The sequence below is a fragment of the Stegodyphus dumicola genome, chromosome 5, assembly GCF_044657685.1.
Source record: "Stegodyphus dumicola isolate Sdum_Otavi_A_Nest chromosome 5, ASM4465768v1".
In the NCBI taxonomy this organism is placed as follows: Eukaryota; Metazoa; Arthropoda; class Arachnida; order Araneae; family Eresidae; genus Stegodyphus; species Stegodyphus dumicola.
In genome coordinates, this window is record NC_140772.1 from 194,721,562 (window position 1) to 194,736,721 (window position 15,160).

Sequence of the window (15,160 nt, forward strand, 5' to 3'; positions counted from 1 at the left end):
TTCATCAAGTGTTGTCGTTGTTTACTCCAAATCCACACAGACCCCGTACGAACGTGAAGGAAGAAAATAACGTAACAAATGGTGTCAGAAAAAAAAAAAAAGTAACAACATATTAAAAAACAAAACAAAAACTATCTAAAATGTTTAAAAATTAGCAAAAAAAAAAAAAAAAAAAAAAAAAAAAAAAAAAAGGGAATTTTAGGCGATGCAGATGTTAATCAAATTCTCACTGCACATGGAAGGTTTCCTGCTTGCTTAAAAAGGTTCCACCTCCAGGAAAATGATATATGTAAAGTTTGTAATAAATTCGGCGATTCAAGGCACTTCGTCGAGGACTGTTGCCTGACTGGAAGTGTGAGAGAAAAATATAAATTTGCGAAGTTTGAGGATTTACTTAGCAATTATAAATTGTTTAGAAAATTTGCAAGAGATATTATGCAAACTGTGAATGAGAATAAGAAGAATATTGGTATCGAGATATAAGCAGAAAATGATACTGAAAACAGAAATAATTGAGGTAACTTATAAATTTAAGATGAATTTTGATAATATAAGAAGATTTGAATAATAATAACTAATTGAAAGTAAAACTTAAAAAGATTTTAAACTTCAGAAAAAAGACGGAAATGGAAACCACGCATTTATATACTAATTCAAAGAGAGTGTTTGGAATGTATGTATCTACTTTACGTATCTTTTTTGATTTATTTATTTATTTATTATTATTATTATTATTATTTTTTTGTTATGCCTTTGTGGCTTGGCCTGTCCCCTCATAGCCATATGGCAGGTTTCGCCTGCTAGGTCGGCTGGGGGCCAATGCTTAGAACTAACTAACTTCATCAAGTGTCGTCGTTATTCACTTCAAATCTACGAACACCGTACGAACGTGAAGAGAAGAAAAATAAGGTAACAATATTTTGTTTCCTTAAATAATGATCCTATATTTGCGTTTCTAGCTCCAGAGTTTCTCAAAATAAGATAGAGAATTTTATATGAAAGAAATTTCCACATTTTGGGTGGAAGGATTTTTGTAAACTTGTAATAACTTTAAACTTGTAATTAAAACTTTAAACTTTAAACTTTAAACTTGTAATTAAACTTGTAATTAAACTTGTAATTTAAGTGGATATATTTTAAATGATAATAAATATGCCGACTACGGATTGAATGAATAGCTCGATGCAGGGGAGTAAAAAGTTTTAAATCAATAACGTGTTTCACCCTAGCTTTGAATTTTACAACTAAATCGAATTAAGAGTGCAATTTTTCACAAATGTAAATAACTACAGTTGGTTGACCAAACCTTAATTCAGTAAGGTTTCCAAATTGACCTAGATGTACCTTTGCATATGAACATGTATCTTTATCGAGGCAAATGGTAATTGATTAAGTGTAATAGCTTAAAATCTGAAGCTCTGCTGAAACAAATCATATGAAATTTTCTCAATTATTTCAATGTGAGAAAATTTCCGAACAAAATCGTTCCACATTCGAAATCCATATATGTCAAGAAGTATATCACGGACTAATAGGAGGAATTAGGAGGAATAATGAGTTTTTTCCAAGAAGTGGAACATTTTTCAATTAAATCTTAAATTCTGCCGGAAGATATCAGTCTAGAAAAACAGTGCAATTTGCCTAATATTAGTATTTGCAGGATATAATGGCGTGAAACGTCGTTGTTATTTTCCTGCTCGGAATGTGAAATTTATGTTTAAATTGGCTCAACAAAGTTCGGTATGCATGATGATATATTCAGCTGTACAGATTTAACGTCCACCGTTTCAAATCAAAATCATGCGAATTGGTTAGGTATCTTCTGACATTCTGAAATTTTTTAAATGCAAACACTTGAATAACTTTTATTGTTATTATTTATTTATTTATTTACCCCTAAACTTTTGGAGCTGTTTCTTCCTGTAAATACGTATATATACTACATGATTTTACTTGTCTAAATTTGTTTTGGGCACATCGCCAACTGTGTTATTTTTTTTAATCGTCTTATATCGTCTTTTTAATCTCTTATCGAGCCGTTTTTTCCTTATAATCCGGCAATACATGAATGATGCCCTTGTTTTCTCCCGGAGTTATTATTTCACGAAATATCTGTGAATTTACTCTTAAATATATTATATGATTCATTTTCAAAGTTAGTCTCTTCAGCTTACGAGTTTATAAAACGTGCTTCTGTTATTTCTTTGTGAACTGTAATTTCCATTGGATTTTCATACACTTTCAGAATCTCTGAAATCAGATTTTTCAGTTTAATAGCTTCTTGCGTAAAATGTTAATTTGAAGTACTTGGTTGGGTAACATTTGAGACAACATCAAACTAAATTGTATGCATTTATATCTCCAAATAAAGATGGTATTTGAAACGAAAAGTCTACTGCTTGAATTTTAGACTTGACAACAAATCAAAATAAAATTATTTGTAACTTGTAAAAAATGGAAATAATTACAAACAAGTAACATAAAATGTTTCTAAAGTTATTTCCTACTTAGGTCAACAAATAAAAATTTTAAAAAATTAATATGTAAAAAAACTATATTAATATCAAGTGTCATCCACTACAAGTTTAAAAAAATGTATTTAAACTTGAGTGGATAAAATGTATTTTATTCATCCACTCAAGTACTCTGCCATATTGTGTGTACATTATGTGTCCCATTATGTGTACTCTGTCATATTATCTTTAATATATCACTTAAATAAAAAAAAAAAACGCGTGAATAAATGAATAACAATTTTACTTGGCTAAAGTACAAGGGATTCTGTTAATCGAGTCCTTAATATCGAGCCCGGATAATTAGATTTCTTATATTACTAGATTTTGTTAAAAAGTTTGAATGATCTCTCTATAACTGTTGTTCAGAATTTAATTTTAGACACCAGTTTAATTTAAAGACTTACTAGAAATGCCTCCTCAGAACATCTGTCCAAATGCAATTTTTTTCACGAATGTCATGAATACATGCCTATAAAAATATTAGTTGTATATCATTCTATAATCATTAATTGTGCATAGTAGTGTCACAAACAATTCATATATTTTCAAAATACAGTTGGCTCTTGAAGAATGCGAGAGTCGGGTTAGAAGAGTTGAAATCCCCAACCATTAAAAATCCGCGTATAGTATTTGCTTTCCTAACACTTTTTTGTTGCAATAGCCTGTTACTGACAGAAACCTTTCTGATAACACAAGCAACTGATTTAATAGATGATTTTATAAGTAATACGTATACTATACACTATGTTTATCATGAAGAAAGAGAGAGCTAGGCAAATTTTGAATTATTTACATGTATTAAATCTAAATCATGAATATTTTCTATAAAACAGTCGTCTCTTATATTTATACACGATTCCAAAACTTGAATTACCATAATTACAATGCTCTGTAGAAGTCTTTTAATCGAAATTCATCTAGAAAATCCATCAAAAATGTATTTTACAGAAGCAAATTTCTTTGAATTTGGATGAACTAAATAAAAAAATAATAAGGTGCCAAATCTAGCAACTAGGAGTTACGAAGGAACTCTGAGATTATCTTATTTCTTCCGTCTTGAAACACAATAAAGTAAATGTCACATTAAAAAAGTCCATTGACTCTCTGACAGTAAGCAGAAAAAGTCCTGTGCAAAGTCCTTTCCCAATGTCGGGAAAAAAAATATTGACATTTATTTTAATGCACTTCTAGCTTTTTTCTAGTTTCCCTAATCCTGAAGAATTCGAAGTTCTGCATTATAATGTCTGTAGCTTCGACTCAGATTATTAGCTGTGAATCATACTCCTGTGATTACCACACAAGAAACACTTACCGCTGAAAGTCTGCATACAAGATATTATCTTAGGTGTTTATGCTAAAATCACTAAAGAAATCTCGCTGGTGAAAATCAACACAACTTTCAGTGATTCTTCAAACAACAAAAATTCAAACTATCTTTACATTAGAAAACAAGAATCACATTCAAACAATCGGCAGACGCCCCAGCCGAAAGCCATCGTGCACTTAAATATGAGGGTATTTAAAGACATTTTATTACCAGATAATTGCACCAAGTCGTATTATTTTAAGTAATTGCAAGCTTCTACTACGATTTAAATAGGATTTGAGATTATGAATGCTTGTGTGATTCCACAGAAGATAACAGAATAGCGATCAATGGTGCTGAAAGAAAGTTAATCGGAGGTCTTTGGAAAAGGGAGAAATAGCTCAGCAACTACCGAATTTAATAATAGACATTAATCTATTCAAAAAATAATATTCAAAAAATGCATGAACCATAAATTAACTAAAATTTTAACTTCCAAACGAAGGTCGGACCTCCCGTCCGCCTTGGTAATCTCGCTTTGTAATCTGTTCTATAAAAATAAATCCAAATGTATCAGCTTCAGAAGTAGCTAAAAGTGTTATATCAAGATTTTTAAAAAAAATTTTAAGCAGAATTGGAAGCGATCTGAAAATGTATGATGGCACTGAATTCTCGATTGAAAAAAAAACTTGAATTTGCCAAAAAACATATAAATAAGATATTTAGAAAAAGATAATTATTTCGAATGAGAGTAAATTTTTGTATTTTCGACATCTCTTTCTTTAGCTCAGCGTAGGAGTACGAAAATATACTCCTACGCTGAGCTAAAGAAAGAGAACCTTCTTTCGACTGTCAAACATGAGGGGGAGGATATATTATGGTTTGGAGGTGCATGGGAAGCACTGGATTTGGTAATCTGGGAGTTTATTGACTCAACATTGAATAAAACTGATTACTTGAACTACTGAAGAGAAATCTCGAAGTCGAGAACCTGGAGTTAGGAAGATTTTTTATTTTGTCAGGACAATGACTCCAAATGCACGGAGTACATTGTGAAGCTATGGCTGCTCTATGTGCCAAACCGACACAGTCCCCAGATATAAACACAGTGCAGTACTCGTGGGATTTAATCGAACGGAGAATCAAAGAGCATGAAATAACGTCTACAGAAGGGCTCAAATCTGTCATGGAAAACGAGTGGAACAAAATAAGCACTGAAGGGACATCTAAGTGAATTGAATCCTTCCCAAATATGTTGATAGAAATTATAAAAAAAAGGTTGTCCTACAAGGTATTAACTTTTATTTACAATCAACCATCGTAAATGTTTTTGTCACTGTACGCGAACTTTTGACGCACATTATTTGTGTCATTCTTAAGTTTTGGATATTTGGATTATTTTATGTAACTATCAGGTGATCATCTTTTCTACCATTTGAATTTAAGACGCTTGAGGAATCAATAAAAGTTGTATTGGTTCAGCGTTGCAAGAATATGCAAGATTGGTCTCTCTTACGAAGACTTTCGGCAATGAATACATTTAATTTCTTACACTGGACAACGAAAACGAAATATTTTTCCCGCTAGATTCGTGCGTTCTATAGTAATGAGTAATAAAAAAACGATTTTTATGTTCCTTCATGCCATACCGAAATTTTTTGTCAACGTATTACATAGTTCTAAATTATGTGCTTCGTCTAAGTATTTTCAAGCTGTCATATGAAAAAATTATCCAGTATTGAAAACAATCCGAATGTAAGGATAGGTATGCTGTTCAAACTCTCTTGTTTCAGGAATGTAAATGTTTGTGTTTGTAAATGTCTCGTGTTTCAGGAATGTTCAAACTCTCGTGTTTCAACTTAGTATGGTTAGTATTGTTCCATACCTGTAATTTTATCATTTCGCTGACGGAGCACTTTCTTATCGCATTTTTATTATTGTCCATTTATTATCTTAATCTATTAGATCTGGCAACAAGAAATAATGTAAAGTTTAGTCTCTGATAATTGGCAGCTGAGGTATATTCTACTACTACGCAGAAGAATGCTCACACACAAAATGTACTCGCTGGACTAACTGTCTCTGTTCTCGCTAAGAATAAATAATTAAATGATATCGTTAATTACGCATTTTATTTCTTACGACGCACGCTACCATCGCACAAGTATAATACATTAGTGTAGATTCAAAACCGTTCATGTTTTTAATAGTGTAAAGTACAATATGATACGACCTATTTCTAAATTTTGCAATAAGTTAATTGTTTATAATATATCACCGATGAAAAGAGATTTTAACATAGAAGGAAGTAGTGGGAATTTTATAGTTTTTGGTAATGATCAAATAACTTGTTTAACACATTAATTGAATATCGTTAATGACTTTAGTTGGATCTGGATTAGAACTTACATTTAATCATATTCATTAAATTCGGATGATTTATTGAGAATTGTATTAGTTGTTTAGGATTTTAAATGAAATGGGAAAATAAAGAAGAGTTTCTGAATATAATACATAGAAATAATTAGGAACGTCACCGATGGTGAGAGTGTCTGAGTCTGTCATAAATTTGACGATCACGAAAAGTATTGTTGCGAAATTAACAGTAAATTAGCCGTGAAAAGTTATCACGCAACTTCTTAACAATTCAGAGAAAAGACATACCTTTAAATTTTGATTTATGCGAAACCACAAGGAAAGAGTTTCAAAAATTAATAGAATAAGCGCATTATTTTCTTCAAGGAAAGTAGTTTTGCAATATCGTTTTATTATGCCAAAATATTATTACTGCTTGTATTAATTCATCTGACATTTAGTTAACAATATAGTTCCGGCCATGCATATCTGAATGCTCAAAGACAGTAACAAGAAAAATGCTTTGCATCCTATATCGAAGAGAACAGTAATATATTCTACTTAACATAACTCAAATTTCATCAAAATACGGTGCACATACATATTCCTTTTGAAAACATAAGTGATACATAGACTATCCGTAATCGATGAATACATTTTTGAATCATAAATTCATACATATTATACAAAAAATAATAAAAAGAGAAAATGTAATATTTACGGTAACTGAACACACATCATATATTTCCAGTATATGCTCCAATGCTTCTTGCAATAGCTAAGTTATTCAGTAGTCTGCTTTTGCTCTGTAACTCAAATACCATATTTACCTATTATAATGCTGCTGGATATACTGTAATCTCGAACATGGAATACTGCCTAAGACCATGTGTAAATAACGCAATCCAAAAATTCGTGTTTCATTATAAGGATAACTCTTCAAATTCGATAACTTGAGAGAAGAATCTCAGTTTGCAAGAATTTCATAATGTTCTACTATGCATTGGAGTGTTAATAGTTATTAATTGGACAGATTTTGTGCATTATCACTTAAGGGGAAGAAAGTGTTCAAGGGAACCTGAGAATTAAAAGTTGGTTCGTTTTCCCGTTATAGATTGGAAAAACTACACTCTATGCAGCCGTTCGTTCGCCCGATTTGAAATTAAGTCGAACTGCTAGTATAGAGTGATTTTACGGTGTTCGCCGAAAACATCGCGGAGAAAACAACGCAAGGCGATAAGATCGTGGTACAAAACATCGCGGGAGAAAAGAAAGCAAAGAGAAAACATCACAGTTCTAAAAACATCGTGGTACAAAATATCGTAGTCGAAAATAAAGCGGTTCAGAAACTTTGCAGTTTAAAAACATCGTCGCCTAAAATATCGTGGTAAAAAATAAAGTAACTACAAATAATCGCATGACGATAACATTGCACACATACATTTTCAGGTTTTAAAAGTTGTAAATGCATTTTTGCATAATGATTTGGGAGCGCAAGAAGGAAAGGAGGATTCTTTTACCTCTATATTTCGTATTTTTAAATAAAGTAATAAATTTTTGCTGAAGAAACTTAAGCATTTAAAAATTGAAAATGAGTAGAACATTAATGCAACTTATAGCACTTAACAGAATTTAAAATTTACGTATCTAATTAACAAAGGTCATTAATAAATTAATCTTTTTTTTATAAAGTTTTACTGATAATTTTTTATGAAAAATATAGTCTAAAAATGCTTAGAAAAAGGAAGATAAATAGCTGCATGACGTTACCTCTATAAAAATTGCTTGGTTAATTATCAAATTATTTTCTTTGAATTTGTTAATCAAATATTGTTTTAGTGAAAATTATATTTTGTTTTGTTTTTGTTTATTCTTAAAGTGTCGTTAACATTTTCATGTATAGCATGGAATCAGTTTTTTGGATATCGATTTGTTACTTATGACGAAAGTCAGTTACATAATGTGTCAGTATGGGATTTGATAAACGTACGTGTGCGATTTTATCGTCATGCGATGATTTGTAGGTACTTTATTTTTTACCACGATATTTTCGACGACGGTGTTTTTAAACTGCGAAGTTTTTGAACAGCTTTATTTTGTACCACGTTATTTTGTCCTACTATGTTTTTAGAGCTGCGATGTTTTCTCTTTGCTTTTTCTCCCACGATGTTTTGTACCACAACGCTTTCGCCTTGCGTTGTTTTCTCCGTGACGCGTAATGGCAGACCGCACATTGAGTTGAACAGTGTTAAGCGAATTTCGCTTACTGCGCATGCTTGATGGTGTACCTTTGACGCGGGGAGAAATATTGGCGACTAAGCAACCCTACGAACCCTACGCTAGCTTATTCGTGACCTCCATGGCTGTCGAGTGTGTTCGAGTGATGTTTAACAACTGCAATATTGTGGAACTTTGCTTATTAGTTATTTTAACGTCCATACCGATTGCACTTGCTTATTTTTCTAATATACGTTTCATTTTAATTTATCAATAACAGTGCATTTAATATTTGTTAACATATGTTCGTAATAATTCGTTATTTAGATGTAATTTGCTTACATGTTATAATTCAGTAATTGTAAACTAGAGTTTCTCGCTTAGTTTGTCAGCGTATATTCGCGCTTTTATTTTCTCATTTCAAAGAATTTAATAACTAGTATTAAGGAATTGTAAAATTTCTTCAGGGTTATTTGCAAGCACTTTGTTATACTCCTCAGTGTTCGCAATAATTTCAGCTTTCTAGTTGTTTCAGCAGTACAGCAAAAAATAGTATTTTAAAACAGTAATTAATTTACATTTACATTATACTCTACGAAGATTTAAACGCCAGATTTGTTTACAATCAGATGGCGGTACATCTGCCATATACCGTATTTATCTTCTTTTCAAATCGCGCCAACATAGTAATTACGCCAAATTGTTTTCTGGGCATGCGCAGTATGCGACATTCGTTTAAGACTGTTCAACTCAATGTACGGTCTGCCATTACGCCTCCGTGACTTTTTCGTCAGCGATGTTTCTAGCCGTGATGGTTTCGGCTGTAACCGGTTTTACTGTTCAGTTTGTGTTGGCGAAATAGATTCAAAGGATTATGGTAGAGGAGAAGAAAAAGCTGTATTTTCTGAGATAAGTTAAAAAAATGACGTTAAACTGTAGAGGGAACATAAGATTGAAAGTTCTCAACGGGCGGCTCCAAGATTATAGGTAAGAGCTGCTATATACAGTAATTCTCCAGTCCTCTGAGCAACTAATCCTACTGTTTTGTACAAGTTGAAGATGCCATACTTGCTCAAAGATCCAGAACCCATAAAATATCATCTCCTGTAATCTCTGCCATATTCCTATTAATCCCCAAAACTAGGCTACAGGCGGAAACACCACAGATGAAAACATCGTGGAGAAAACAACGCAAGGGACGAAAACATCATCATACAAAATATCGTGAAAAAAAAGAAAGCAAGGAGAAAACATCATATTTTAAAAACATTGCCATCGAAAATATCGTGGTAAAAAATAAAGCATCTGCAAATTATCGCGTGACGATAACATTGCAGACATGCGTTTTTCAGGCTTTAAAAGTTCTAAATATATAGTCACATAATGATTTGCGAGCGCAAGAAGCAATAAGGAATATTTTTGAATTAACTAATAAATTTTAGCGGAAAAAGTAAGAATGAATCTTAAGCATTCAGAAACTGAAAATGAATAGAAAAGTAATACTATTTATAGAAGTTTCATAATTTGATAATTAATTAAGCAATTTTAATAGAAGTAATCTCATGCAGTTACTCATTTTCCTTCTTCTAATCATTTTTAGATTATGTTTTTAATAAAAATTTACCAATAATACTTTTTAAAAGAGCTTAATTAATTAATGACCTTTCTCAGCTAACAGTATAAGCTTAAAATTCTATTAATTGCTATAAACAGCACTATTTTTCTACTTATTTTCAGTTTTTGATTGCTGAAATTTCCTTCTCATTTTTCAGCAAAAATTTATTAGTTAATTCAAAAATATGAAATATAAAATTAAAGACATATTTCATTCCTTTTTGCTCTGAGAAATCGTTATGCAAATATGAGAATTTTTTAAGCTGAAAACGAATGTCTGCGATGTTATTGTCATGCGATGATTTGCGAGTGCTTTATTTTTTTTGCACGATATTATCGATGACGATGTTTTAAACTGCGATGTTTTTGAATCGTTTTATTTTCGATGACGATGCTTTATACCGCGATATTTTAGAATTGCGATACTTTCTCCTTCCTTTCTTTTCTCCTACGATGTTTTTTGCGACGACATTTTAGCCTAGGGTTGTTTTCTCCGCGACGCTTCCGTCAGCGATATATTTGGCCCGATGTTTTCGATGGACACCTAGAACTAATGATTTCAAGTGGTCAAAATTTAAGAAAAAAGAGAAACACGCCAAAGTAAAACACAAAATTAGGAAAAGCAAAAATCTTGTGATGGCATAGGTTTTAATTAAGGCTATATCAATTTCGAGAGCGAAAAGGACAGATTTCTCATCAGCAGATTGCAGAATTTCATTGTCCCTGATGAAGAAGGATCTGTACCTGTTGGCCCTAGAAATCGATAGAGTCCATAATTGCAGCTGAATACTGACTACCGTGCTTTTCGAAATAATTAAGAAGTATAACAATTTCGAATTTGATGTTTGTTCTTAAGCCTCATCACTGCCAATAGTGCAAGACACTGTTGATCACCATCAACAGTAACAAGTGCCTTTTTGGGTAGCATGCCTGCATTACTAGAGTTTTAAAGTTCTGAAAATGAACGCTGTTATAAAATTCATTTTTTTCCTACTGCTTGAAGTAAGTAAATATCATGTTTAGATGTAACGTAAATAGCTGTAATATGCACTGCATTATTTTAAATTAAACTCTTATTACAGCGATTCTATATTATCCCACGATTATTATAAAGAACTGATTAGGATTTCGTAAGATGTAGTTTACTTTTGCGTAAGAGTATTTACAATTGTATGAGTAAAGTGTAATTTAATATAATTTACTACTTAATAGAAGTTTTAAGGAAAAAAATATACTTACAAGGTATTCCAATGAAGCCAACTGTTCTTTCTGAAATACAGTATTTAGAAATTATCTGGAAATTTGTTTAATATACTGATACTCTTCTGCTTTATTTACGCATGTTACAAAGGTTCGGTAACTGCATTAAAATCTAGAACTTTGTAGACACAGAAGTATTAAAAAATGTTTGGGTCATTTACTAATAATGAATTAAAAATGGGTATCTTTATCATGAAAGTAATATCAGATTGTAAGTATTAACTATTAAGTTAAAAAACTTAAATATGTCAAATTTTATCAAAATACTCGCTGAATTTTTACCTTTTTCTATTTTTTTTTTAAATTTATTTTATGTTTGGAAGAGGGCGGCAGTATTACAATTTAATAGAAATTAACTTTTTCCAGTAAGTGAAATTAAAATAATAAAACAACCACTCGATAAACAACACTGAAAATTATTTATACCCTGCAGCAGAAGTGTAAGCTAGAAAAATCTTATATCTGGAGGAACAGCTGGAAACACTTCAGATACTAGAATGAAATTTTCAGAGCTTTCATCTCAGACTGCACACACGCCGTAAACTTTTAATTTAATCACACGCTTTTTCACTTCTGGACTTTTTAAAGAAAATTTTAAAAAACCCTGCTCCACGGGTAATAAATTGATTTAAATATCGCATACAGTTTATGGCCATTCGTGGTCAGAACACAAGTCATGGTATTTAAATAAACAATTTCACTTTTGTATAATTACTTTCACATTTGTCTTCATAATTAAAAATTCGAACGGTATAAATATTATTAAAAAACTGAACAAAACTGAATTTAAATTAACCAAGTAGTAAACGATAATGTTGAAGGCAAGTTGGAATAGGTTGTAGAGGCATTAGGATTTTTTTAGAAGCAGTCAAGATGAAAAGTTAGCAACCGCCTTCGCCGGGAATCGCACCACGGACCTCTAGAATACCGGCCCAGCGTGCAGAACCACTACATCACGAATTCACGCTAGGAAAGCTGGAGAAATACCTTATAAAGTTAATCAACATCTAAATCTTAGCACACTTTATAACTGTCTTTGCTCTTTATGATTAAATTAAGCCTTTAGTAACGCCTGTTTAGAGTTTTTAAAACGTAGTATTAATTGCTTATCGAAGTTATAAAAGAAATCACATTATCCATTTTACTTCTTAAAAAACTAATTTGTTACATATCCATTACTTATTAAGTTCATACTACAAAACAGGTGGCAGAACAGTCTGAAAAATATAAGTGATCACGAATATGTTACATGTCCTGCACAATAACCTGATCTTACATCATTCAGTTGTCTTGTCAGATCTAGCCTCATTCAATTGGGTTTGCTAAAGGATAGCAGTGAAAAATATTTTCCTCCTTCATGAAGTTAATTAAATACTTTATACAAGTTCTTACAAGTTACATTCTTTATGCATGTTAATTAACCTTGTAAAAAGATATTATTCTCCTGCTTAAATGCTTTATATTTAACATATATTTTATAGTCAAACAGGGTAACATCCAACAAGGTTAGTATTGGTCCACTTTCTTAATCTAATCATTTTCAGTGATGTCTCTGATATGTATGTCAGCATGCTTTATGTCGTTGACAATGCAATACTTTTTAAGTGTTCGAACTCGAGTTTTGCCATTTCCTAATTGCGAGACAAACTTTGCTCAGGCGAAAAATGTTTCATCAGACGGAAAATTAACATAAGCTTGAGAACTCGCGCACAATAATGGTAAGCAAGTACAAAAGAATTATCCAAATACAACAAACGGATTTCAGAATCAGAAAAAAAATCCTAAATGTTATGTTTAAAATGTTAAGTATCTGAGAATATGCAATTTAGGAAAAGGATAAACTGATAATGCTCCTTTGTCTCCTGTATTTATACTATAGCCAAAATGGCGGGTAGAAGAGAATGAATCTACTAAAATATTAAGAAAAATTCATTCCATTCACTTTTGTGTTCATATGAAAACGCGTCTTTGAAAACTTCAAAATAATTTTAGGCAGCATCTCTATCTGTCTCCAAGACATGGGAGGGACTGTATCTCTGCATTCTGTTTAAAAAATTCTAACGAGGTTTTATACAAGATTATTCATGTTACAAAATAATAAGGCAAACATATAAAAACATAATTATTAGCCATAACTTTAAAAATTTATGCTGCAGTAAAAAACATGCAAAAATTACAATATCTGAAATAAGACTGCATTATCACATTAATTAATATTAATGTAGTAATAAATACGTATACAATATTACAAAGTCAACAGGCAAATAAGTGCAAAGAAAACAAGATAAAAATTTTTAAAAAAATATAATTTTGTATTCAAATTTAAACAAATATTCAAATATTCATTTCAGTAAAATATAATAAATATGAGTTAAAATATAAAAAATGTTTATGTAAATTTACGATAATACCAATAAATAAAAATTCTGCAGTATGAATCGCTAATTCTTACTTTTTCTTTCTTTCCTCCCTAAAAAGAAATTAAACAAATAAGAATACATAAAATTTGGATTTTCTGCCAGTTTTCAGATTAAAAATTTAATCTTCTTCTTACGTTTTAAATAAATGATTGATCGGAAATTTTTACCTACCGGGGAACCTTTGCGGACATCAGTGCATTGGACAATCTGCAAAATGTACAAAAGCTATCAGAATGAATCTCTGCTTTGCAACAACACATATAGATGTTACCGTGAAAGACCGAAATTGGAGAATGTCGACTTTCACCGGAGAATGACAACATTCACCAAATACGTCGGTGAAAGATCGAATATTGCATTACATTCTTGTACATTCGGACCCTCACCGGTGTATGCCGACAATCACAGTTATGCTCTGGTGTAAGTCGAAAAGAGAGGAGTATATGTACCGCTGTCATTGCAAAAGAAAGTGTTCCACAAATAAATGCAGTTGTAAAAGCAAGGGACTCTTGTGCAATTCAAAGTGTCATTATAGTTTAAGGTGTTGTAATAAATAAGATTTGAATCGCATAATTTAGTAAGTTTTTAACTTCTATTATTTTGAATGTACTGGATGTTTTAAGTTCTTATTTTAAATATCAAGCGCGTTTTATCGCGACTGAATTACGGAGAAGAAAATATAATATTCTTATATATTCAACATTCACCATTAGTACAAGGTGAATGTCGACATTTACCGGTGTAAGTCATAAATAAGAGTATTTGGACAATATTTCGGACATACACCAAGCGACTATGACATTCACCGGTGAAAGTCGATATTCTCCAGATTTCGGTGTTTCACCGTAACATAGACATTAATTATAAGGAGATTCCCTAAAATTCAAACGTAATCTCAATACCGATAATGTTTTGGCATTGGGAATGTCTTCAATAAAGTAATTCCGATTTATATGATACGCGCGAAAATGCCAAGAGTTTTGAAATAATCATCGATTCTCTAACTTCCCTTCAGATTATAACAACATATCCGTTAGTAGTATGACAAAGGAAGCAATTTAAAAGAATGTTCTTCTGAATTGTTTACGATTATAATTATTTTTCTGTACCAAGAAGTTTATTGATAAAACATTTGTTGTTTAAATTATGGTTTGGTTTTTATGCAACGATTACATTGCAAATAAAATAAGTTTTCAAAAAAATGAATTGTTTTACAATAGACCCTCACAAACATATACAGGGTGTACCGTAAATATTGTGACAAACTTCTAGAGGAGGTAGGGCACATCATAAGGTTTAAGAATTGCATAGGAACCTATATCCGGAAATGTCAGGGGTAAGTGGTTGCAGAGGTAGCAGATGGGAAAAGAAGAGTGATTAATTTGAAACATTTATTGGACATGAATACAAATGGTGTACAACAGCTTGAATGTTACAACAGATGCTCGAAGTTTGCACCACCAGACGCCAAC

At 31.5% G+C, this 15,160-nt stretch overlaps 1 protein-coding gene across 1 annotated transcript in view; it reads right to left on the minus strand.

Moving 5' to 3' along the window:
- Window positions 1–11,196: 11,196 nt before the first annotated feature.
- Window positions 11,197–15,160, minus strand: part of LOC118199163 (uncharacterized) — a 35,403-nt gene continuing 31,439 nt past the window's right edge. Inside the window, exons 4-6 of the mRNA XM_035370967.2 lie at window positions 13,860–13,895; window positions 13,721–13,738; window positions 11,197–11,277 (exon numbers count right to left, since the gene is read on the minus strand). Coding sequence (XP_035226858.2) covers window positions 11,197–11,277; window positions 13,721–13,738; window positions 13,860–13,895 — 135 coding nt within the window. The remainder of the gene's footprint in view (window positions 11,278–13,720; window positions 13,739–13,859; window positions 13,896–15,160) is intronic.